A 23,598-nucleotide genomic window follows, 5' to 3' on the forward strand; every position below is an offset into this window, starting at 1 on the left:
TATAACTAGATGAGCCTCAAAAACATGCTAAATGAAAGATGCCAGACACAAAAGACTATATATTGTATTGCTCCATTTATCTGAAATTTCTAGAAAAGGCAAATCTTTCTAGAAATGAGTAGATTAGTAGTTACTGGGACTGGAGTTGGGGATTGATTGAGTACAAATGGGCTTGAGAGAACTTTTTGAAATGATGTAAATGTTCTAAAATTGGTTTGTAGTGATAATTGCACAATGTATAGATTTATCAAAAATCATTGAACATGACTTACAATGGGTGAATCTTATGGTAGGGAAGTTACACCTCTATTAAGTGCTACAAATGTTTAATGAGACTCTTTCTGTGTCCTCTGGTGGAAGCAACACTTCTCTGGGAACTAGGACACTTATACCTACAAAGCCTAATGTTACAGTGACTGAAAGTAAAAATTCCCCCAGTAGCTAACTGGGGTTACTCTTATCCCTGTCATCAGGGATACTCTTGCTACCACCCATGACTCCTAGACCATGTATTTTGCCTTTTGGGGGCACAGAACCATAAAACAGCCATTAATTTAGGATCCATATACCCCATTCTTGAAGAATATTATCACCAGGCTGGTGCCTTAGCAGTGCTTTCAAAAGGCCATTATGTCATTCCCTCAGACAAGTTATTTCTGGATGGTGCAGTATATGGAAGGATCAGTGGATCTCATAATCACTATCTCACAATGACACCAACTTTGCTAAATGAGCCTTGGACCAATGAAATATTACACAGGATAAGTCAAACCCTCTGTGAGTTGTCAGATGGTGATGTTAGCTAATGCCCTTCAGAGAGAAAAGGTAACCCATACTCAGAAGAGGTGTTGATTTTAATCAAGATGAATCACTGCACTTTCAGAATGGAAATGGCCTAATGTAATCAGCTTACTGCCAAGTGGCTGAATAGTCTCTTCGAATGGGGGTTGGTCTCTGTTGCTGAGAGTTTGAACAATTAGCTGCTGAAGTAGCTACATCAGCCTTTGTGAGTGAGTCCCTGTTGTTTAGCAAATAACCTCCTGCAATCATGTCTACTCTGTTCATCGTACCAGTGATAGAGGTGGAATGACATCAGTTCCCTGAGTCATTCTGTTTGATTGTTGAGCCTAGTGGAGAAGATGGAGGCTCTGAAGATGCTCCTAGTACATGAGCAGCTAAGGAGATGAGAGAAACCAGACTCAGCTTCAAATACTGAAATAAAAACTGCTGTAAGACAGAGTGGGACTTTCCCACCAGTGGATGGAAACACAGATCCCAGGAAATTCACAGGTGGCGATCACTTGAGATTTAGTACTCCCCCTTCATTGTGTGGAAGAATATACCTGAGATTCTTCAAGAGCAGAGAATACACTCTTGGTCTCTCAGCTCTGTGGCTGGTCAGGGATTTAAACCTAAACATTTTATATTACATCAACCTCTGGACATGTTCCACATTTACAGGTGATGGGATCCACAGAGAGCAAAGCCACTGTAGCAGAAAGGGAGTACTGATTACAAGAAGCACTGCATATTGAGTTCACAACAGTTGTCTCAAAACTGAATTCTTTAAGACTTCTGTGCATTATAGCCTAGCACTCCATTTGCACAAGGCACATGATAGAGAATATCTACTTTATACATTAGTAATCATATTAGATATGACTTTTATTGCCCTCTTTCAAAGAAAGTAACTTAATCTAGATTATTCAAAAATACAATCTAATATAGAGGAGTGTCCTTTAGAAACAAAAGGGCAGGAATACAGGCTAGGCCTAGGAAAAATTGGAAACTGAGAACTGGGAACATATGAGGAAGCCCTCAATCATCGGTTCTTTGGCTGTTCTTTCTTTTCTCTTTGCAGACTTGTTTTCTCTTTACCACCCCAGTACACGTGGGTGAACACAATTACCCCAAAACTCCCAAGTTTGTATGTTATGGATGCAGTGACTCATTTCTTGGGTATTAACAACAATCCCCAAAATCTGGCAGAAAGAATCTGGTTGGTCGAGGTAGGGTCAGTGTTGCACAGCTCAGACATGCATAACTTACCTGTGTGGATAAGGAAGAAAGGTGACAGAGGAAATGCCCAGAGAAATGAGATTCTTGACTCCTAAGCTAGAAAGCCAAACAAAAAGGCGCTATAATAATATATCAGAAGTGATTCAGTTAACTGTGGAATTGAACTGTCTTCGTGTCATAAGGCTTCCTCAGAGGAGTTATTTAACATATTTCATTAATAATAAAAATGTTCATTTATTGAGAGGATATTCTTTGTTAGCCCTTGTGTATCACATATGTATATATATTAAATTAAAATGAAATATATTTATTTTTTATTAATATAATTTTATTGTCAAATTGGCTTACATACAACACTCAGTGCTCATCCCAACAAGTGCCCTCCTCAATGCCCATCACCCATTCTCCCTCTCCCCACCCCCTCCTAAGTGAAATATATTTAATCCCCACAACAATTCCATGGGGTTGGCTTCATTATGTCCATTTTACAAATTAAAAAACTAAGAGTCTATAAGATTAAGTAGCTTTTTAAAAATGTATCTGAATTACACAGGCAGGGGCACCTCCACATCAGTCAGGCTCCAAAGTCCATGCTCTTAACCACAAGAGTAATTAATTACCAGTGGATTTGTAGCATTGGTGCCAGTGTCCAGTCCAAATCCTGAAGAGACAGAGGAAATTGAGTTTGACCATTAGAGTCTGGATGGTTGCAAACATTAATTCCAGGAAAATAAAGGGACTCAGAATATAAACTGCATTGCAGTAATAATGAACTGAAGAGTGCTAGAAATTTTATTCTTGGCCTGCAGTATCTGGAGTTTGATTAGTGTTGACACGAAATCCTCCTTCACAAATTTGGGTAGGAATAGATGTGCTTTATGTACAATAAAAGAAGATGGAGCCAAAATAAGCTCTAGGATATTAAGCAGGAAATAATTAAACAGGAAGCACTCTGGGCCCCCTGCAGGGTTAAATGGTATCATTTGGGATGTCTTGATGTTGGTAATTTTGCAAAATGGCAGGTTGGTTTTCAGTTTGGACACCAATTAAGAAGTGACTTTTCCTCACTGCCATACCCCTCCCCCCCTTGCATAGTAGAGCAGAAAACAACATAATGGGCACAAATTGCAGCTGGTCAGCACATGAACAAGGAAAGTATGTTTTTCTTACAAAGTTTTCCATTTTTATTTATTTTTTTCATAACAAAAATAAAATATAAGAGTCACTTATTCTTGTTTCTAGGTGATGTAGCACAGTCCTCTCCCCTCTTCATTCCAAAGATTTGATGTTCATTGTCAATCACTCAGGAAAGTCCCATCCTGGTGTGCATTGTTTGGGCAGTTTTGTGATGAGACTGGTGTGTAGGACCATCGAACAAATCTATGCTTATGAAGCAGTCATTTCCTAGGAGATCTGTGTGCACAGAGCCACAAGGTATGCTGCTTCCCCCTACTCTCACTAGGCAAAGCATTTCTGACTCACCAGAGTCTTCACAGCGACCTTCACATGCTTGTTTCTGAGACTGTAGATGATGGGGTTGAGCATGGGAGTCAGCACTCCATAGAAGAGGGATATAAGCTTGTCTGAAAGGTCCTGCTTATCTGCCCCCAGGGGGTCCTTGGATTTGGGCTTTGCGTACATGAAAAGAATGGTCCCATAGAAGATGACCACCACAGTGAGGTGGGCAGAGCAGGTGGAGAAAGCCTTTTTCCTCCCCTCAGCTGAAGGGATCCTCAGGATGGTAGCAATGATGAAGACATAAGAGCCAGAGATGAACAGAACTGGGACCCCCAGGAAGATCACATTGGCCACCCCCATACTGATCACATTGATGGAGATGTCAGCACAGGCCAACTTCAGGACAGCCAGGATCTCACAGGTGAAGTGGTTGATGACATTGTCCCCACAGAAGGGTAATTGTACTGCAAGAGAGATCTGCACCAAGGAGTTGGCTCCACCAGCCACCCAGGAGCTGATAGCCATGGGCACATAGACAGCCTTGCTCATGACCACAGGGTACCTCAGGGGGTTACAGATGGCCACATAGCGATCAAATGCCATCATGCCCAGAAGCACACACTCTGTGGCCCCCATGGCAAAGGAGAGGAACATCTGCATGGCACAGCCTGAGAAGGAGATGGTTTTCCTGGGAGTGAGGAAGCCATCCAAGACGAGAGGGATGGAAGAGGTTGTGTAGCAGATGTCCAGGAAGGAGAGGTTCCCCAGGAAGAAGTACATGGGCGTGTGCAGGCGGGAGTCAAGGATGGTCACCAGGATGAGGACCCCATTGCCCAGCAGGATCACCAGGTACATCAACAGGATGAACACAAAAAACATTTTCTCAAGCTTTGGCTGATCTGACAGCCCCAGCAAGACAAATCCTGCTACAACAGATTGGTTGCCCACTTCCATTTTAAATTCTCTCTTCTACCCTCGGGAAAACTGAGGACAGCAAGCACATGTTTATAGGGATCAATATGTGGGGATTTAAATGACAACTTATAATTAAATTTATCCTTTGGCATGCCAACTTATAATAGTAACATTGAAATTACAAAAATCGTTGTCCACTGAAGTTACCTTAAAAGTCAGGATATGTCAGGGGCGCCTGGGTGGCTCAGTCGGTTAAGCGTCCGACTTCAGCCAGGTCACGATCTCGCGGTCCGGGAGTTCGAGCCCCGCGTCAGGCTCTGGGCTGATGGCTCAGAGCCTGGAGCCTGCTTCCGATTCTGTGTCTCCCTCTCTCTCTGCCCCTCCCCCGTTCATGCTCTGTCTCTCTCTGCCCCAAAAATAAATAAATGTTGAAAAAAAAAAAAAAAAAAAGTCAGGATATGTCAAATCAAAAGCAGGAAGAGCAGACCCTGGAAACTTAATCAAATCATGATATATGACAGAATTTTAGACAGATCAATAGTGTTGACATACTTGAAGGAAGGGTCTACACGGGAACCATAAAAGAGGAACCCTGAAGTTGTACTGTAATGCATGGGTCCAGACCACTGATTGGCTCTTCTGGCCAGCCCTCCCTGCCTGTAATTGTCCCTGCAGTGTCCTTAGGGGCTTCCGGCTGTCATACTCAGTGGTGATAATCACTGACATCACTTCACTTACTCTAATCCTGTGCTTATACAATAATTTTCTGGCAATAATTTGAGGACTACGGGGAGGATGTGATGAGCAGAGGCCAGGAACATTAGAATCTGCGTAGCATTTATATTTGTTACTTGATGCCTAGTTTATACTTCATTTCTCATGAGTTTGGTTGATCTTCCTTCATTGCACTGTCAATAGGGACTCTCTGGCTAATAGTTCATGGAGACCCTACCAAAAGCACTTCTATATTCCCCCTCTCTAACCATGGCCTTTGTCCACAGCATTGCAGTTTCCCTTAGTCTGTTCCAGCCCCCAGTGCTAGGGAGCAGGGGTAGAATCCAAGGACAAATGTCCTTCATGCCTCCCAGTGTGAGCATTTGTGACTCTATAAGCAAGCTCTATGCTTTTGGAGCTGTTTTATAAGTCACAACTCCTCACTCAGACCATTTTATATCTGAGCTGACCATTAAAACCACTGCAATACCACAATAATGCTTTCTCTCCCATAGAAGAGCAGACAGTTCTACCCAGCCTTGCACAGGGGCCACCCCAAAGAGGCATTGCACATAGGATGTGCTCCAGTCATGTAGACCAGTTAATCCAATATATTAGAGAAAACCTCAAACCTTGGCTTCTCATGTTAAACATGAAGAAACAGAAGCTCACAAGTGCTCCCTCATTTGTGCCAGAGCAGGTCTACTGAGGAGCCAAGGACCCACTATGAAATCCTGATCATCCTCGCTTTCCCTAGGACACTCATGAAAAATAGAGATGTCACACCTTTCTCTAAGATATCTGCCATGTAACAGAGCTTGGGTAGGAGGCTGTCCCTGGGCTTCACATGTTGCATCTGTGACTATTACCCTGTTGCTGCTAGTCTGAAGCTGTCCTCATGCAATTATCAGAGGACATTAACTATGGGCACTGAAAATACTTGGAAAAAAGAGATCTGTTTTTAGAGATAGTAGTACTATTGGCTGCAGAATCTCAAGGTTGGCAGAAATGTCAAAAATTAACTGGTTTGCCTCTTTCCCCTCGATTGTATGAAAGTCTATGAAATGCAATTTTCCCATTTCTGCTTTGAACACCTTGAGCTATGTGAGTGCATGGCTCCCATTCCTTTGTGAAACAGCCTTGATTGTTGGAAAGTTTTCCCTTACATTGAACAGAACTTCCTTCTTCTAATGTTGTCCCCATACCTTACCTCCTACTGCCCCCCACTGGCCTAAACTCCCAGGACATGCCTGCTCCCTTCCCCTATAAAAGCCCTTCAGAGACATGGGAGCTGTGAGCTGGTCCCTACTCACGACTATCTTTTCTCTTCTCCCACCTACTTGGAGAAGTTTTGGCTACAGAGAGAGCTCAGTATACATCCAGGATGAGGATGAGGCCATGCCATCAGGAGCTTACCTAGACAGGAGGTTTCATGGCAGGGAGGATGCTGGAAGGCTCCTGGCTTTGGAGGTGATAGCTTCAACTGCCCACCTTGACCATCCCCTGTCTAGCTCTATCTGTTGAGGCTGTGCCTGGAAATGTGCAGCAAATTCTGTTTAGCTATCTTGGAGCTAAGCAGTCCCTTCAAATTTCACAGAAGGTAAAGAAAATTCAGGGTTGGCCATAGCCAAAGGGGCTCTAGATGCTCTCTTTGCTGGACTTCTCCATGTCTGGTGAGATAATAGCAGGAAGGACACCTCAAGTTGCTGCTTCCCAGTGGCCCTGCAGTCATGCCCAACCTGCGTGATCGGGGCAGACACACTCTGCTCTCTGCCCCTTGCCCTCTCTCTATAGGTTCCGTCAAAGAACCACGGAGGAATTTAGAGTTCTGGTTGTTTGGGGGCAGTTTTAATCCCAGAAGCAATTTAAAGTTTGGTGGAGGCCTCACAGGAGTTTAGAGCCTGTGTCCCATGAACTCAATTATATACATTGTAGACAACACTATGTAAATCTTAACTCTCACTACAAAGAAATGTTCCTTAGATTAGAAATTCCCGTCCTGTCCTTGCTGACCTTCCTGGAAGTAGAGGAGATAACTAAGGTCTGACTATGCTTTTACCACAATGGTATCTGTTAGAGGGGGCTCTGCACTTGTCTTTGCAGGACTAAGTGTCCAAACAAGAGACGAAAGCTTGCCTAGACCCTCGCAGACACACTGGGCATCCACATGCTCCAGTAGCTGACCTTCGCTGCGGTCACCCAGCACTCATCCTGGGCTGATCAGCTCTAGCCCTTGCCCTCAAAGACAGGAAACATGTACCACAAGCCAGCACCAGGCGCTAGAAATGATAAGGATGGCACCTCTGATCTCCAGAAACTCCCAGTGACAGCTACAGTTTGAGAGATGATTGCCAAGTGCCCCTAAGCTGTATGGGAGGCCAGAACAGGCAAAAGTCAGAAGAAGGAGATCAGAGAAGCTTAGGTCCCAACTAGGAAGCAATTCTTCCTGCCCCCCTGCCATACTATAGTATAGCAGGGAATAAGGATTGTGGATTGAAGCAGAGGACATGAGGGCAGAAGAGAGCTCTAGGGTTGGTGAGAAAACAGCAGAGTCTACCCTTAGAAGCAGCTCTGGAGTCACAGGCCAGGCAGCTAACTAGCATTTTGCTAAGAGCTTCTGTTTAGTTGGAAATCTTTGGTGACAAGAAACAAGAGAACCCTTCAGGTCACCTCAACTGGAGTCCAGGAGGTGAGAATCAGGCAGTATGGAACGTGGCCATGCCTGCTCGGCAGGGCCTGAGAACAGGAATTTTCCCATATAAGTGGATAAGAGGGAAGGCAGGGAGGAGGTAAGGAGCCTTGGATTATAGCCTAATCTCTATCAAAAGCAACTGACAAAGACTGGTCTTAAAAGAGAAGGAGGGTGATTTGCTAATAAAAGACCCTGGGAACTAATTTTTCCTTGAGAAGAAGATGGAAGTTGGTATCAGTTTGTTGTATACTTTTGTCACCCACGTGGGCATCATGTAGTCATCACGGTCCACGTTATCACAGGGGAAATGCACAAAGATCTCATTATAGAGTGTGGGTTCAGCTCCTCTCCACCAATGCTTTTGTCATTTTCATAAAGACTGAAGAAAAGAAGTCCTGGAGCCCCCTGGTTGGGGACCTCTACGACCCACAGACCACTGCAGGCTTCTGGCTGGAGACTAGCATGTTGGGACTTTCTCTTAAGGAAAGGTTTCAGCCCTCTGAGCCCTCACTTGAGACCCTCTATAGAAGTCTACCAGCCACATGGCACATCTCTGAGTCCAAGGAGTGCAGGGGGACAAGAGAAAGTTAAAAGGTAGGTGGGGAGAGACATCTGTGTATCTTCTTTAGTACCTGCATGCCGATTACATTTTTAGGCACTGCAGACAAATACATTGGGAACTAGAGGGTCCACCTCAAGACTGCTCCCAACCTTGGCACTCTTACTTTTGGAGGTCTCGACCCACATCATGTCAAAATGCACCTGTATCCCATTTTATGTGTAATTTTGTGGTAAATTTGAAGTTATTTTTCTACTTCTGTTATTAGAATTACTTGGCATACAAGTGACTCAATTTACAATTCTATGGTTTCTCAACAGTTAGCATAAAAACTCTGGAGTGTTTGCAAAGCTAAGGTAACTAACTACATACACATTGTTTTAAAATAAGATTCATGAATACAGTACATTCGTTTATCCATTACTGAGGTTAACATAATATTCCCTTTTTTGGGCACACAAATAAACAATTATTAAGTTTTTAAAGGATTTCTGTTTGTTTGTCTTGTAGTTAAGAGCCAACAGGTTTTCCAGCCCTCAAACGTCTTTGTACTTAGAAAACACCCCATAAGGCCCGACTACTGCACCCTCATGCCCGGAGGGTAAAACAGCTCTGCTGACTCTCTGCTTAGGAGTAAAGACATTTGGGGGCGCCTGGGTGGCTCAGTCAGTTGAGCGACTGACTTTGGCTCAGGTCATGATCTCACGGTTTGGGAGTTCAAGCCCCAGGTCGGGCTCTGTGCTAACAGTTCAGAGCCTGGAGCCTGCTTTGGAGTCTGTGTCTCCCCCAATCTCTCTCTGCCCCTCCCCCACTCATGCTCTGTCTCTCTCTGTCTCAGAAATAAATAAACATAAAAAAAAATTTAAAAAAAAGGAGTAAAGACATTTGTACAGTAAGTACAAATTAAGATCTGTTTATATAATAAAAAGTAAGGAATTTAACTTAGCAAATCACTTTTGGGGAATAATTATTTTCCTTGAACAAATGGAATTTGCCAAGTTACTTTCCTCGGGAGCCAGGGTGCAGGAGACACCTGGGAACGCAGGCCCATCACACACAACTCATGCACCAGTACTGAGATTTGATAATTGTTTTCTGTTGTGGGTAAGCTTTCCCAGGAAGTTGACTCTGGTGGGGAGATTTTCATGCAGGATGTTGACTGGAGAGTGCTCTTAAGATCAATACCTGTGTGGTGGAGGTGAAGGAAGCAGGACAGTGCAGAGGAAGAACTTGAACTACCACGTAACTCTCATGGGCCAAGGGCAAGCCAGTGCAGCAACTAACTGAATGTTGTTTGCCACCAGTACTCCCAGTGGCTGGGGTAACAGGAGCCAAAGCCCCTAAGGGAGAGAGAGGCAGGGTCTGGGCAGTACACTCACCACACCACCCACTATACACTCTTAACCAGTACTTCTCAAGGCTTAACACGCACATGAATCTCCTGAGGGATCTTGTTAACATGTAGATTCCAATTCAGTTAAATCTGGAATGGGTCCCTTCCGCATGTCTAATAAGCTCCCAGGTGCTGCTAACACTGCTGCTCCATGGACCACACTATGAGCAGCATGGTTCTGAATTCAGTTTGCCCTTCACCTAGCATCACTTTGCATTGAATTTCTCAAGTGAATCAGAGTGTGTGGGTCATGACATATTCCAGCATCACTGGGTGAAGCGTTTCTGAGCCACCAGGTACCTCACCGCGGTCTTAACATCCTTGTTCCTCAGACTATAGATGATGGGGTTGAGCATAGGAGTTAAAAGTCCATAGAAGAGGGAGATGAGCTTGTCTGAAAGGTCCTGCTTGTCTGCCCCCAGGGGGTCCTTGGATTTGGGCTTCCCATACATGAAGAGGATGGTTCCGTAGAAGACGACCACGACTGTGAGGTGAGCAGAGCAGGTGGAGAAGGCCTTTTTCCTCCCTTCAGCTGAGGGGATCCTCAGGATGGTGGTGAGGATGAAGATGTAGGAGACAAAGATGAACAGAACTGGGACCCCCAGGAAGATCACATTGGCCACCCCCATACTGATCACATTGATGGAGATGTCAGCACAGGCCAACTTCAGGACAGCCAGGATCTCACAGATGAAGTGGTTGATGACATTGTCCCCACAGAAGGGTAATTGTACTGCAAGAGAGATCTGCACCAAGGAGTTGGCTCCACCAGCCACCCAGGAGCTGATAGCCATGGGCACATAGACAGCCTTGCTCATGACCACAGGGTACCTCAGGGGGTTACAGATGGCCACATAGCGATCAAATGCCATCATGCCCAGAAGCACACACTCTGTGGCCCCCATGGCAAAGGAGAGGAACATCTGCATGGCACAGCCTGAGAAGGAGATGGTTTTCCTGGGAGTGAGGAAGCCGTCCAGGACTAGAGGAACTGAAGAGGTTGTGTAGCAGATGTCCAGGAAGGAGAGGTTCCCCAGGAAGAAGTACATGGGCGTGTGCAGGCGGGAGTCAAGGATGGTCACCAGGATGAGGACCCCATTGCCCAGCAGGATCACCAGATACATAGACAGGATGAGTACAAAGAACGTTTTCTCTAGTTTTGGATGGGCAGAGAGGCCAAGCAAAACAAATTCTGTCACAGCAGATTGGTTGGATGCTTCCATTTCAAACTCTCTCCTTTATCCCTAAAAATACTGAAGGCAGAAATTCTTGTTGGTTTTTTGATGGCTTGCTTGAATCAGTACATGGGGATCACAGCATCATGTCCCTAAAATTATAAACAAACTTAATCTATATATGGGATTCAACTACAAAACCAAGTAATCTCAAGTAAGGCTGTGTAGCAGTCAAAAGCATCTAGAGCAGAACTTGGAAATCTAATGAAACTTAATGAAATAAAAAAGACATTTTGATATTAATATACCTAAAGCAAAAATTGTGTGTCTGCATATGCTGTGTGTCTTCCACACTTTCCAGGGAAACAGGAGCCTCTGACTAATTCTGTCTCTCTCATACAATTGGGACCACAAGCTATCCCAGCTCAGCGACAGAGGCCATTGAGTCACGTTGCCCATTCCTCTGGCTCCAGTTCTTCTTTGCCCAGTAAATTTCTAATATAATTGGACTCCCAATACAAACAGTTTTATAGGAAGAGAATGTGCTGGCTTGCAAACATAAAGTTACTTATATTTGTAACCGTTTTATTTCTTATACAGTATGTGGTTTACACTTCAGTATCTTCTGAGTTTAGTTGGTATGAATCAATTTATCTGATCCTGGCCCTCTTCTCTGAATAATCTGACCCAATTGAATTTCTGGAACCTATAACATGGAGCACTCACCAAAATCTCCCATAACCACAGCTCACCTGTCTGTACCTCCGTGGCTCTGGACCTTGGGCCCAAGGAATATAATCATAGCTGACAGTCAGAGCCCATTCATAATACACACCCCCAGCCTAGGTTGAGTGGGGTCTTGAGTCATGTGCCATCCAGTGCCATTGAGAAGCTTTGGAGACATCATCACATGTAAATCTACTCAGCTTGCCAGAATATTCAGTGCCACACTGTAGATCATCACAATTTTTCTGCCAAAGAGATTAGGAACACCGGATGTGATCAGGCCCTGTAGCAGAGTGCCTAAAACAGCATGGAGTGACCTGACTGCTGATTAAAAATACAGATTGCTGAGTCCTACATTTGCAGATGATCTTGGAGATCAATTTTTTGTTTGCATAGTTTTTAAATAAATGTTTCTCATATATTTCTGATCCACACCAGTCTTGGGAATCACTGACCTCTCAGTTTAAAGGTGGGGAGGGGTGCCTGAGGGGTTCAGTCAGTTAAGCACCCGACTCACAGTTTGAGTTCAAGCCTTGCGTCAGGCTCTGTGCTGACAGTTCAAAGCCTGGAGCCTGCTTCAGATTCTGTGTGTGTCTCTCTCTCTGCCCCTCCTCCTCTCACACTCTGGCTCTCTCTCAAAAATAAACAGATATTAAAAAAATTTTTTTAAGGTGGGGAAACTGAGGTCTGGAGAGAGGTTTGTGACTTGCACATGGCCCCAAAGAAAGGGTACTTTCTTCTAATTGGTAATGATACAGTGCCCAAAAGAAATTATCTCGGGATATGTGGAATGAAGAGAGAGAGAATCATTTTTAGAGAAAAGCTCTTTTAGTACCAGGAAGTGCAGAATTTGAAGCTTGGCAGAACCTTCAGATATTAAACCAATCCAGTCCCCTTCCCTAACCCACCTGTTACAGTGATCCTCTCCTCAGGAAGTAATTTCTCTGCCTCTGCAGAACATTTGAACAACATGGGGGCTCGCATCCTCCCATATTATTGTCAATATATATCAATATATTATTGATTGCTTTTTTTCTAACTTCTTCCTTCCTCCACGGGCCCAAAGACTCCTCTGGGCTCATGCAAAACAGACCTGCTCCCTTGTCATAGCAGCAGCCTTCAGAGCTTTAGAAATAATTGTCTTGTCCCCCAGCCCAGTTTTTCCCTCCCTGCCTCACCCTGCACTCTCTTTTCAGCCTCTTTTCTTCCCTCCCAACTGGTGAGGAGCTGGCCATAAACATCGCCTGGAACTTACCCAGCGTGGGGTGACATCTAGGCTGGGCCTGTCGCTCACAGGAAGGGAAGCCACTGGAGGGGGGAGGCTGCCAGTTTACAGGAGCAAGGCGAAATGACTGTTTCTGTTGTCATCTGTCCATCTGGATGCTACCAAGCCATAACCAAGGAGGCCATACAGGCTTTATCTCTCAGAGCTGCTCCAGCAACAGGTAGATGCACATTTGTAACATGGGCACATACTCTTTAACTATTGTCTGACTTCCTGGTGTCTCTAAATGACCCTAGGTGTAGAGGGGTCCAAAGTACAGCCACAGGTCAAAGCCCATAGAAGCTGCAGCTACTCAAGGTGCCTTTGCCGGAACTTGGGGCTTAGTAAGACAACGAGACAAAGGTTAACTGTCGAGGATGAGGCTCGGCCAGGAACCTCAGCCCAGGGAAGGCTGCACCCCAGGGTGAGTTGGTGAGCCATGCAGCTACTAGACCCAACATCCTCTTGTCTGGGCTCCACACTTTCTCCAGGGGGCCCCATGATGACTCTCTCAGGAATTAATGCTGGGTTGCTTTGGGGCCAGGCCCTATCCCAGAAGCAATTTAAAGTTTGGTGAGAGGCTCAGAATTTAGACTTCAATCCCATAGACCCAATTAGGCAATGTTGTGAAGTCTACCCAATGCTGCCCTCTCACTACAAGGAAGTCTCAGCTTAGAACATCCTCTGGCCAGGTAATCAGAGTTCCCCTGGGTTTTGATCACGATAATCGGTTCAAGATGGTTCTGAAATTGTCCCCAGAGAAGGAAAAAGAACTGGGCCTCAGTGGTTCAAATATTCCTGGGAACTTTGGGCCAGATAGATTCCCTGCCCGTCAGCCATCTCCTCCCCTCCATTCCGTGACCCAGCGTTCTCTCTCTCTCTCTCTCTCTCTCTCTCACTCGTTCTCACTAACCTGCCCACCACTCTGAACAATCGCTATGACCATGTCAAGTACCAAAATGCCAAGTACCAGAGAGCAGGAGCTGGGGACATGATGACCAGAAATGGGCCTTTGCCTTCAGAGAATGGCAGGCACCGCAGGAATATCTAGAGAGCAAAGCATGGCTGACAGGGCCACAGAGTTTTCCAGGAGGCTGTGCACAGGAGGAGCGCGCAGAACTAGCCCAGGATGAAGATAACAGGGATGGGGGAGAGAGGGACAGAAGGAGACATTTAGAAGGAAGAAATGGTGGGATTTAGAGACAGATGTGGGGTGAGAGGTGCAGGAGAGAGAAGAACCAACAGTGGCTAAGATACCAGATGATTACGGAGGAGAGGCTGTCCGGGCTGGAAGGGGTAGGGTGGCTGCAGGGTTGTTTCTGACATTTCACGCTACGGTTTTGGTATATCTTTAGTGCCCAGCTCATTGGTTACTAGAAATAGAGATATGACTAAGAAATTGTGTCTGTGACTGAGGAGTTTATGGCCTGTTGGATTTGTTATATTTGAGATAATGGTGAGATGTCGATATTAATGAGTTACCGTTAATTTATAATTTTTCTAAATCTCGTCTTACCTAAGGTTCCCCAGGATCCCTTGAGGTAGGTATGAGGGATACTTGGATGTGAGCAGGTAGAGGAACCCTCCATCTCTGGGCCAGAGCACCTTGTATTCGTGATGTCTGACATCTTTGCCAAGTGCTCTCCAAGTGCTAGGAGCCTTTCCTCCTTCACTCTTGGCTTCCTCAGGGTGAGGGGATGTTTCAGAGTTTGTGGGGGAACAGCGGTGCAGGCAGGCCTCGTGGTCGGACAGGTGTTGGAATGTCAACCTGAGTGGCTCCCGCTGGCCCCTCTGTGGCAGAGCTCTGTGTCCCCCAACTCCAGGGCTCTGCCACACTGGGGACTCCGATGTGCCTCACGGACTCCAGCTGGGACTAAATACCCCCTACTCTCTTCCCTCTGACTCGACTTGAGCTACCACAAGCCTAGCTTCCCACAGCCTTCTCTGTGTTACTGTGGTTTCTCCTTCCTCTCTTTCCTTCCTTATACCAGCTGCTATGTCCTGGTGTTTGAGTTCAAGCTCCTGAGAGACAGATCTAAGGGGTTTGGTTAGTCATCAGGCAGTATAGGCCATCACAGAGTTCACACGTTAACTGCCCCTAAGACAGGTGTCTGCCTGGTCTAGTCAGGTGAGTCCTGGGGCCATGGTGCTTCACGGTACAGAGCATGGAAACAATGTAAGAGGAAGGAGAACATAGGTATAACCAGTAAGTGAGGCTTCTTGGAATGAAGCAGCGAATCAGGCAAATGCTGTTTGGATAATCCAGCATTCAGACTTCAGAAATTACACACTTGTGTCTCCACTTAGTGCTCGCTGCATGGAGTGGTCTCCTCTCCATGAAGAGGCAAAGCTTTGGTCCTCTCATGGAGACAGGTTCTCCCTCCGCCTCCTCCCTTTACCATCTTCAGAGAAGTTCTGTTTCTCCGACCTTATACCACTCGACTCCAATCCCAGTTTTATCTCAAAACGGTGGTGGTTCTTTTCTGCCTTCACAGAGAATGTGCTAGAATGATTCCTGACAATCTCAAAGTGTTTTGGCCAAGGTTGAAAAGTTTTGGCTGGGGATCTGGTCACAGATCTAGTGAATTCCATGGGATGTCGTGTCCACATTTGTCCTCGGGAAGCCACAATTAACAGATGCCTCTCTAGGAAATGCTGGGGCTACTGGGGTTCAGTCTACCCCTTTGGTCAGCTCCACTCATTTTTGGCAAGGTCACGTTTACACACACACACAAATGCATGGAATAAGGATATTTCTGACACACAAAGCTTTGTCTTGGCCAACTAAAACTCAAATATCCCCTGGCTGGTCTGTCTGGGGCTTTCCTAGGCAGGGAGGAGAAATGAAGAGAAACATTTTCAGAGCCACTTCAAATCTCAATCACACACTGAGTTAGTAAGAAATCTAGCCCAGTGCTACTCAAGTGTGACTACAGGCAGCACTGGCATCACCTGGGAACTTGTTAGTAATGCAGATTCCTGGGCACCTCCTTGGACCTACAGAATCAATCTCTGGTGGTGGGTCCACATGTGTGCCTCTGTTTGTGTATGTGCATGTGTTTTCCTAATCTCTCTTTTTTTAATTTTTTAATATTCATTTATTTTTGAGAGAGAGGGGGGAGGGGCAGAGGGGGGTGTGTGGGGTGTGGCGGGGGAGGCGCACAGAATTGGAAGCAGGCTCCAGGCTGTCAGCACAGAGCCTGACGCGGGGCTCGAACTCACAAACAGTGAGACCATGACCTGAGCAAAAGTCAGATGCCCAACTGACTGAGCCACCCAGGTGCCCCATCTAATCTCTTTTTTAAAATTTTTTAAAAATGTTTATTTAGTTTTGAGAGAGAGAGAGAGAGAGACTGAGTGCAAGTAGGGGTGGGGCAGAGAAACAAGGAGACACAGAATTCCAACTAGGCTCCAGGCTCTGAGCTGTCGGTTGCAGAGCCCAACGTGGGGCTTGAACTCATGGACCACAAGATCATGACCTGAGTCAGAAGCCAGAAGTTGGAAACTTAAATGACCGAGTCACCAAGGCGCCCCCTTTTTAACATTTATTTTTGAGAGAGAGAGAGAGAGCGTGAGCAGGTCAGAGGGGAGGGGCAGAGACTTAACCAACTGAGTCACCCAGGCGTCCCTTTGATTTCTGTTTTAACAGGTCCTCTGGATTCTCCTGCATACAAATGTCTGAGAAGCACCCGTCTATCTAGACTTCTCCTAGGATTGGAATTCTGGTTATTCCTTTTAAGCAATCGAACCGGAGGGAGGTATTTTTTATGAATGGTCAGAGCAGCTGCTGCAATTCCTCTGCCCTGGAGTCAGCTGCGCTTTCGGTCTCGTTGGCCCTTAACTCCTGACCCTTGACCCTTGACTGTTCACACCCCTGCTGCCCTCCTCTGGGTCACTTTCTCTGGGGCCTTTCTGTCCTCAGGATCCACTTTCTCAGAGCGTCTGCGCACTAGAGTGAGTGAGTGGGACCCTCGCGGCCCAGAGGTCAGGGAGGTCCTGGAGATACCATGAACTCATGTTGCAGAGACTGCAGCAGTCTCTTACGGCAGTACGGCTGGAATTGGATCCAGACGCGGCAGAGCAATGCCAGCCACTCTAGGTATTTAGTCCACGAGTGTCCTGCACACACATCTCCCTCATCTCTCCCAAACACACTTTACCCCCAAATGAATTCAGAATTCATCTTCTCCCCTAAAACCAGCAACTTGGTCAGTGAACTTCAGTGGTGCTGCCATCATCCACCCATTATCTGAGCGACAGATATTGACTCTGCCCTCTTTCCTGCCTGCTCTATGCAACCAAACTCTGGTATTGTATTTTGCATCTACCAAACATTCCTTGAATCTCCATGTTCACCGCCCCTCAATCCCTTCCTAGTTAAATGTCCTTATCTTCACTTGCCTTCAGTGTTTCCCTCTCTTTTTCATTCTGTCCTCCTGCGCCCTGTATCCCTCCACATTGTGCTCAGAAGGATCAACCTCAAATGCAAATCTGACCATGCCAGACCTTTACTTAAAATCCCTAAGTGCCTTGGGACGCCTGGGTAGCTCAGTCGGTAAAGTGGTGGACTCTTGATCTCTGCTCTGATCTTGATCTCAGGGTTGTGAGTTCAAGCCCCGTGTTGGCATGAAATCTACTTTAAAAAAAGATCCCTGGAGCGCCTGGATGGCTCAGTCGGTTGGGCGTCTTGACTTCAGCTCAGGTCACTATCTCGCGGTCCGTGAGTTCGAGCCCCGCGTCGGGCTCTGGGCTGATGGCTCAGAGCCTGGAGCCTGCTTCTGATTCTGTGTCTCCCTCTCTCTGCCCCTCCCCCATTCATGCTCTGTCTCTCTCTGTCCCAAAAATAAATAAACGTTAAAAAAATAAAAATAAAAAAATATCCCTAAGTGCCTCAGTAGCCCCTACGGGAGAGGTTAGGACTTTCCTCAGCATGCCCCCAAAGACAAACCAGAGTCCAGTCCTGCCTTCCTCCCCATCAGCAGTACCTGCCTTGTGTGCTCCTACAGTACTGCATGGCTGGTCGCTCCCCACTCTGGGGGCTCTTTCTCGTTTCTGTGTCTTTGTTTATGCAGCTTCTTCTGGCTGGGACGATTCCCACTCCCCTTTGTCAGGTCAACTGTCACTCACTCATTCCAGTGGTATGCTGGTAAATGTTTAACAACCAGATCTCCAGGTCAAAAAGCCCTGGTCTGGAGCATTTGCTGATTTCTGTGTTGTAAACACTCCCACGATGGCCAATTTCAGGCAACCAACAAAGTCACTGAATGGGAGTTGGGAGGAGATGCACACATTTGGCCAGTCAGTTCCAGCACACGATGGGCTTTGGATCATCTGCTCCAGGAAGTCTGGCCCCTGCCTCCCTCTGGACTCTCACCAGGAGCTGGGCATTCTCCCTCTCCCGCGCCACCTACCTCGTTTGGTCATTTTCTTTTCATGTTCCTCTCTTGCCACTAGAGGGCGCAATCCAGAAGGCAGAGACCGCGGTTACTCTGTACATTTCTGCTTCCAGGCAGGGCACACTCAACGATTGTTGGCTGAGTAAAGGAATGTACCCATTCTCTGGACCCATCCCTGTTGTTGGCCCATTCTGTCAGTGACTTTCAAGAGGTTTTAGAGCACATGCACAAATGAAAGAAAGCTGAAAGGACAGTGATTTAAATGGATGCTGGGTGAGGACTGAGGAAGAACACAGCAGGTTGCTTAATCCTGTGAGTTGAAAATTTAGAGGGAAAGTATAAGTCTTCTAGTCAGGCTCCTAAAAACCACTGCCAAAGCACAGACTTAGGGTGATGGTGCTTGGCCACCGCACAGCAGAAGAGACTTGGGGATCTGAATGAGTCCTGGAATCACTGCCCAGCAGGCGGTTGGACCCTATTAATGGAATTACGATGTTCAGGGGAAAGAAGGGAGACAGGAAAGAAGGGAGGAGGGGTGGGAGGGAAAAAGGAAGCAGGCAGCAAACTTCCTTCCGTGCCTTCAGCATAATTGGATCTTGGGGATGTTATCCCAGAAGAATACAAAGTTTCTAGACTGAGTACAACTCACTTTCCAAACTTTAAATGACTTCAGGGACTAGAATGGTCCCAAAGAACAGACTGTAATTTAAATTATCTTCTAAAGGCGATGGCCAGTCCTTTGGAAATTGTGCCCTGAGCGCACGAGGCAGGTGGAGGGGAAAGGACTGACTGGACATTTCACCTGCCTTGTCACACATTCTGAACTCACCCTGATACTTCAGACCCAGTGTTGCTATTTCTGACATGTGGCCTCTTCCCAACCCTTAGGAAACAAAGGGATCATTTGTGTTCACCATGTTTCTGATCCAGGTAAGTGCAGGTTTTGATCACACCAAAATTTTCATTAGCAAGCTTCATTTCTGCCCTCAGACTTGATTGTAACAGAATAGAGGCTCAAGAGGGAGAGAAGCCCCTTCGTTGGTATGGTGTTATTCCCATGGAGTCAAATAGACCCCACAAGTTGCAAAATTTTGTAAGAGAGATCATCTGTTCTCACCCCACTTTGTGCGGAGGGAATAGGGCTTGCCCAGGACCTCACAGCTCATAGTCTTGTGTCCACATTCAGGTGTCCCTTCTTGATTAAAACCAGGGTGGGGGAGGACTCTTCTTCTGTAGTTAATGATTCAAAGGACAGTAATAATCACGAGCCATGTTTCTGGATCTGGTGATGATGGCATGAAGGGAATATTTTCTTCACACAATCCAGGTTCTTGGGAGAGGACTGGTCAACTCAGGCTGGGACTGATTTACTGCCCCAGCACATATGTCACAAGTAGTAGTGTGTCCTGGGCATCCGAGCCATCCCCACGCTGGGAGCCATTCTCAGTACTGAGTGGCCTTGTAGTCAATTCCTGGATGGTACCTTTGCTTCAAAGAGATATATCAGTGTTTTTAAGATGCTGGCAGAAAAAGGGAGATTGTTGTTTATCTTCATGCTAAAGCCGAGGGATTTGTAGATATTTGGAGGGCTGGCACATGGAAGAGGGATTAAGGTTGCAAAGGAGCAGATTTCAGCTCAGTATCCAAGGAGAAACTTCAAAGGGAACGATCCTCATCAGGAAGCACAGAGTCCCACATCGCTCAGGCCATCAAGCACAGGCTGGAGGACCAGGAAGAAGGTGGTAGGGCTATCTGCACTGGAAAGGGAGCACATTGCTAAATAGATCCTAAAGCCCATCGTCAGTAGCGTTGGCGTGATTATTGTGGTTGCTGCTGCTGTAATTACTTGTTTGCATGACTATTTGCATATCTACTTCCCCCACTAGATGTTGAGATCTTTCTTTGAGGTCATGGGCTCTGCCTTTCATTGCTGTGTTCCCACCACCTAGGATTATGCCTGCCCCCAAAGCAGGTGCTCAGTAAATGTGTCAGCCTGAACTGAATTTTGATGGCACTTATTTGGTCACAGCTACAATGTTAAGAACCACTGGAGGAGTGTCTCTGAGCTCCCCAGGTAGATGTGCCCCTGCATAATCAAGGAAGGGCCTCGATTGCTGAGAGAACTTGGCAAGATGGATGCCTGGGAAGTTCATGAATATTTTAGATATGGAGCACATAAAACTGAATGCCCAACACCCTCAGTGTTGCCTACAAGTGGGTTTTTTTTTTTTTAATTGGTTCAGAATAAATCCCAGCTTGGGGAGCTCTCAGAAGTCTGAGGAGAGAGTCAAGCTTTCCAGAAAGAAGAGCTGACAGAGTGGGATGTGGGGCTTTGTGAACAGTCTCGGGGAGAAGCCAGTGCCTCTGGTGCAGACAGCTGGAGAATGAAGAAAAGAAGGGATATGCAGTCTGAACTCTCCGTCAGTGTGGCCACTGCGTGCAAGGGGCCCATTTGCTGCCCCAAATGTACAAAAGGATCAACAAGATGTTAAGACCGTGGCACTGTGGTCTGAGCTAATCCTCTCAAAAGGTGACAGCAGGGCAGAGGAGCTGGTGGCTCTCATTTGCCCCAGGAAGAGGGATGCTCGATTTCCTGTTTTTTTCCTGTTGGTTTTAATTTATGTTGTCTTGTCTCCTGCATGCCTTCTTCTTCTTCTTCTTCTTTTTTTTAATGTGTGCCAGATGTTGTATTTGCAAAATTCTTTGTGGGAGTGATTCAGAAGACTGGGGTGACGTTACTTCCCTTCAGCCTGCATTTATATTTGCTTCTGATATTTGGAAGCACCAAAAATCTGGGACCACCTCGATCCAATTTCAGGGAAGATCCAATTTTTTGGGAAGATTTGAAGCTGAGCTAGAGCACCTGTAAACAAATGCTTCCCTCTGATTCTTTTACTCCTGTGGTCCTGCCCTTTGGGATCCCCTACCAACGGGAGGAGGTTTCGGTAGAGGCCCTTCACGGTGAGCTGTGGACTTCAAAACCTGGTCCCCTCCTTCAGGAGGCTGGAAGTAGTGCTTCTTAGCCTCTCAACTAGCCACCTCCAGATGCTGCACATGCCTCGGCTGAAACATAGCTTCAAATGCTGGACTTCTCTGAATCCCTGTTCTTTCCCAGAATCATGACCCTGTGGCTCTTTGTTGTTTTACAACCTCGCTCATGCTTAACACAGTGTTTTATATAGTTGTCTAGGTTTTTTTTTTTTTAAGTTTATTTACTTATTTTGAGAGAGAGCACGTGTGCGTGAGCTGGAGAGGGGCAGAGGGAGAATCCCAAGCAGACTCGGCACTGTCAGTGCAGAGCCCGATGAAGGGCTTGATCCCATGAATTAAATTTGAGATCACGACCTGAGCCAAAATCAAGAGTTGGATGCTTAACTGACTGAGTCACCAGGTGCCCCTAGCTTTTTTTTTTTTTTAATTGTCATATGCAGGAGAGTTAGTCCAAATTATCTCTTCATTCTTACTAGAAGCAGAAGTTAAATACTCTTCTCTACTACATTTTTCCTAGAATTCTATAAAGATGACCAAATTGTCAGAGCTATTTTCCAGTTGATCAGCAGGGTTGGGATTTTTGCCCTGCTGCCCAGACGCTTTTGGAGTCAGAGAGAGCTGAAATTGACTTCAGAGAGTTCCTGCAGGTGACAGAGGAGATGTACGATGGACAGGTTCAATCAGACCTCCCCTGTGGTTGGGTTCATTCTCCTGGGACTCTCAGCCCATCCAAGGCTGGAGAAAACATTCTTTGTGCTCATTCTACTGATGTACCTGGTGATCCTGCTGGGCAATGGGGTCCTCATCCTGGTGACCATCCTTGACTCCCACCTGCACACACCCATGTACTTCTTCCTGGGGAACCTCTCCTTCCTGGACATCTGCTACACAACCTCCTCTGTCCCCCTCATTCTCGACAGCTTCCTGACCCCCAGGAAAACCATCTCTTTCTCAGCCTGTTTTGGGCAGATGTTTCTCTCCTTTGCCATGGGAGCTACAGAGTGTGTGCTTCTGGGCATGATGGCATTTGATCGCTATGTGGCCATTTGTAACCCCCTGAGGTACCCTGTGGTCATGAACAAGGCTATATACATACCCATGGCTGCTGGCTCCTGGGCAGCTGGTATCACCAACTCTGTTGTTCAGACATCCCAGGCTATGAGGCTGCCCTTCTGTGGGGACAATGTCATCAATCACTTCACCTGTGAGATCCTGGCTGTCCTGAAGTTGGCCTGTGCTGACATTTCTATGAATGTGATCAGCATGGTTGTGGCTAATGTGATTTTCCTGGGGGTCCCAGTTCTGTTCATTTTTGTCTCCTATGTATTTATCATTGCTACCATCCTGAGGATCCCCTCAGCTGAGGGGAAGAAAAAGGCCTTCTCCACCTGCTCTGCCCACCTCACAGTTGTGGTCATCTTCTATGGAACCATCCTCTTCATGTATGGGAAACCCAAATCCAAGGACCCCCTGGGGGAAGATAAGCAGGACCTTTCAGATAAGCTCACCTCCCTTTTCTATGGGGTGGTGACCCCCATGCTCAACCCCATCATCTACAGCCTAAGGAACAAGGATGTGAAGGCTGCCGTGAAGAACCTGGTACATCAATAATACCTGATTGAGTGACTATCAAAGAAGTCCAGACTGTCAGAATGCAAGACCTCCAAACTCCTCATTGTGTTCATGGGAAAATGGTAACCCAAAGTAGAGAAGGGAGTTTTGTAAGGTCCATGTTATAGACCATGTGACTAAGGCTAAAAAGTAAACTTGTTCTCTATCTACTCACCCACCCACCCATTGTCCCATTGACTAATGGAAGCTTCTATCTATGAACCTGGAAGGAAAGAACCTTCACAGTTCTAGAAATGTTGGCTAGTTTTTGGCTTTGTGCACAACCACAGTGACATATCAGAGCTGTTTTATGCTAGTGAAATCTTAGATTCTCTGCCACCAGAAGCTGGTGCATATCTGTGAAGCCTCATTGGTGTGTGCAAAATTAAGAGATAGACACAGAATCTGGTTTTAGTAGAACTGGGCTCTTGGAATATGCTGTGAGGCCCTACGTAGAATTGTTCATCACTGTACATGTTTTGATATTATCCTAGAGGCCTGTGTTCAGTAAGAATAACATGAAAAATAAAATTTGTACCATTGGCTGATAGCACCATTGGCAAGAATTCACCATAAGTCTTGGCCCCAGTAAAAAAGGGCTCTTACCTTCAGTATGGAACACTCTGAGGAAGCACAGAGAGATGTCTGCACTCCATTATCCATACCCCAGGTCTAATCACACACT

At 46.1% G+C, this 23,598-nt stretch overlaps 3 protein-coding genes across 4 annotated transcripts; 1 reads left to right on the plus strand and 2 right to left on the minus strand.

The window, feature by feature from the left end:
* Positions 1-3,477: 3,477 nt before the first annotated feature.
* Positions 3,478-4,431, minus strand: LOC124526106 (olfactory receptor 13C7-like). The gene has a single exon (XM_047098853.1). The coding sequence runs from the start codon at positions 4,429-4,431 to the stop codon at positions 3,478-3,480; it is 954 nt and encodes a 317-aa protein (XP_046954809.1).
* A 5,585-nt stretch (positions 4,432-10,016) lies between these two features.
* LOC124526114 (olfactory receptor 13C7-like) lies at positions 10,017-10,973 on the minus strand. Its single transcript, XM_047098865.1, has one exon. The coding sequence runs from the start codon at positions 10,971-10,973 to the stop codon at positions 10,017-10,019; it is 957 nt and encodes a 318-aa protein (XP_046954821.1).
* A 9,504-nt stretch (positions 10,974-20,477) lies between these two features.
* On the plus strand, positions 20,478-22,913 carry LOC124526118 (olfactory receptor 13C7-like). 2 transcript variants are annotated; one of them, XM_047098874.1, is made up of 2 exons: positions 20,478-20,498; positions 21,987-22,913. In XM_047098874.1, exons 1-2 carry the CDS (start codon positions 20,478-20,480, stop codon positions 22,911-22,913), a joined length of 948 nt encoding a protein of 315 aa, XP_046954830.1. The 2 variants fall into 2 exon arrangements, with proteins under 2 accessions (XP_046954830.1, XP_046954838.1); XM_047098882.1 differs by lacking the exon at positions 20,478-20,498 and having other exon boundaries at positions 21,963-22,913.
* The last annotated feature ends 685 nt before the right edge of the window (positions 22,914-23,598 follow it).

The sequence above is a fragment of the Lynx rufus genome, unplaced genomic scaffold (assembly GCF_022079265.1).
Source record: "Lynx rufus isolate CCGP_SWC_20201006 ecotype Redwood Valley unplaced genomic scaffold, mLynRuf1.p SCAF_10, whole genome shotgun sequence".
Lineage (NCBI taxonomy): Eukaryota > Metazoa > Chordata > Mammalia > Carnivora > Felidae > Lynx > Lynx rufus.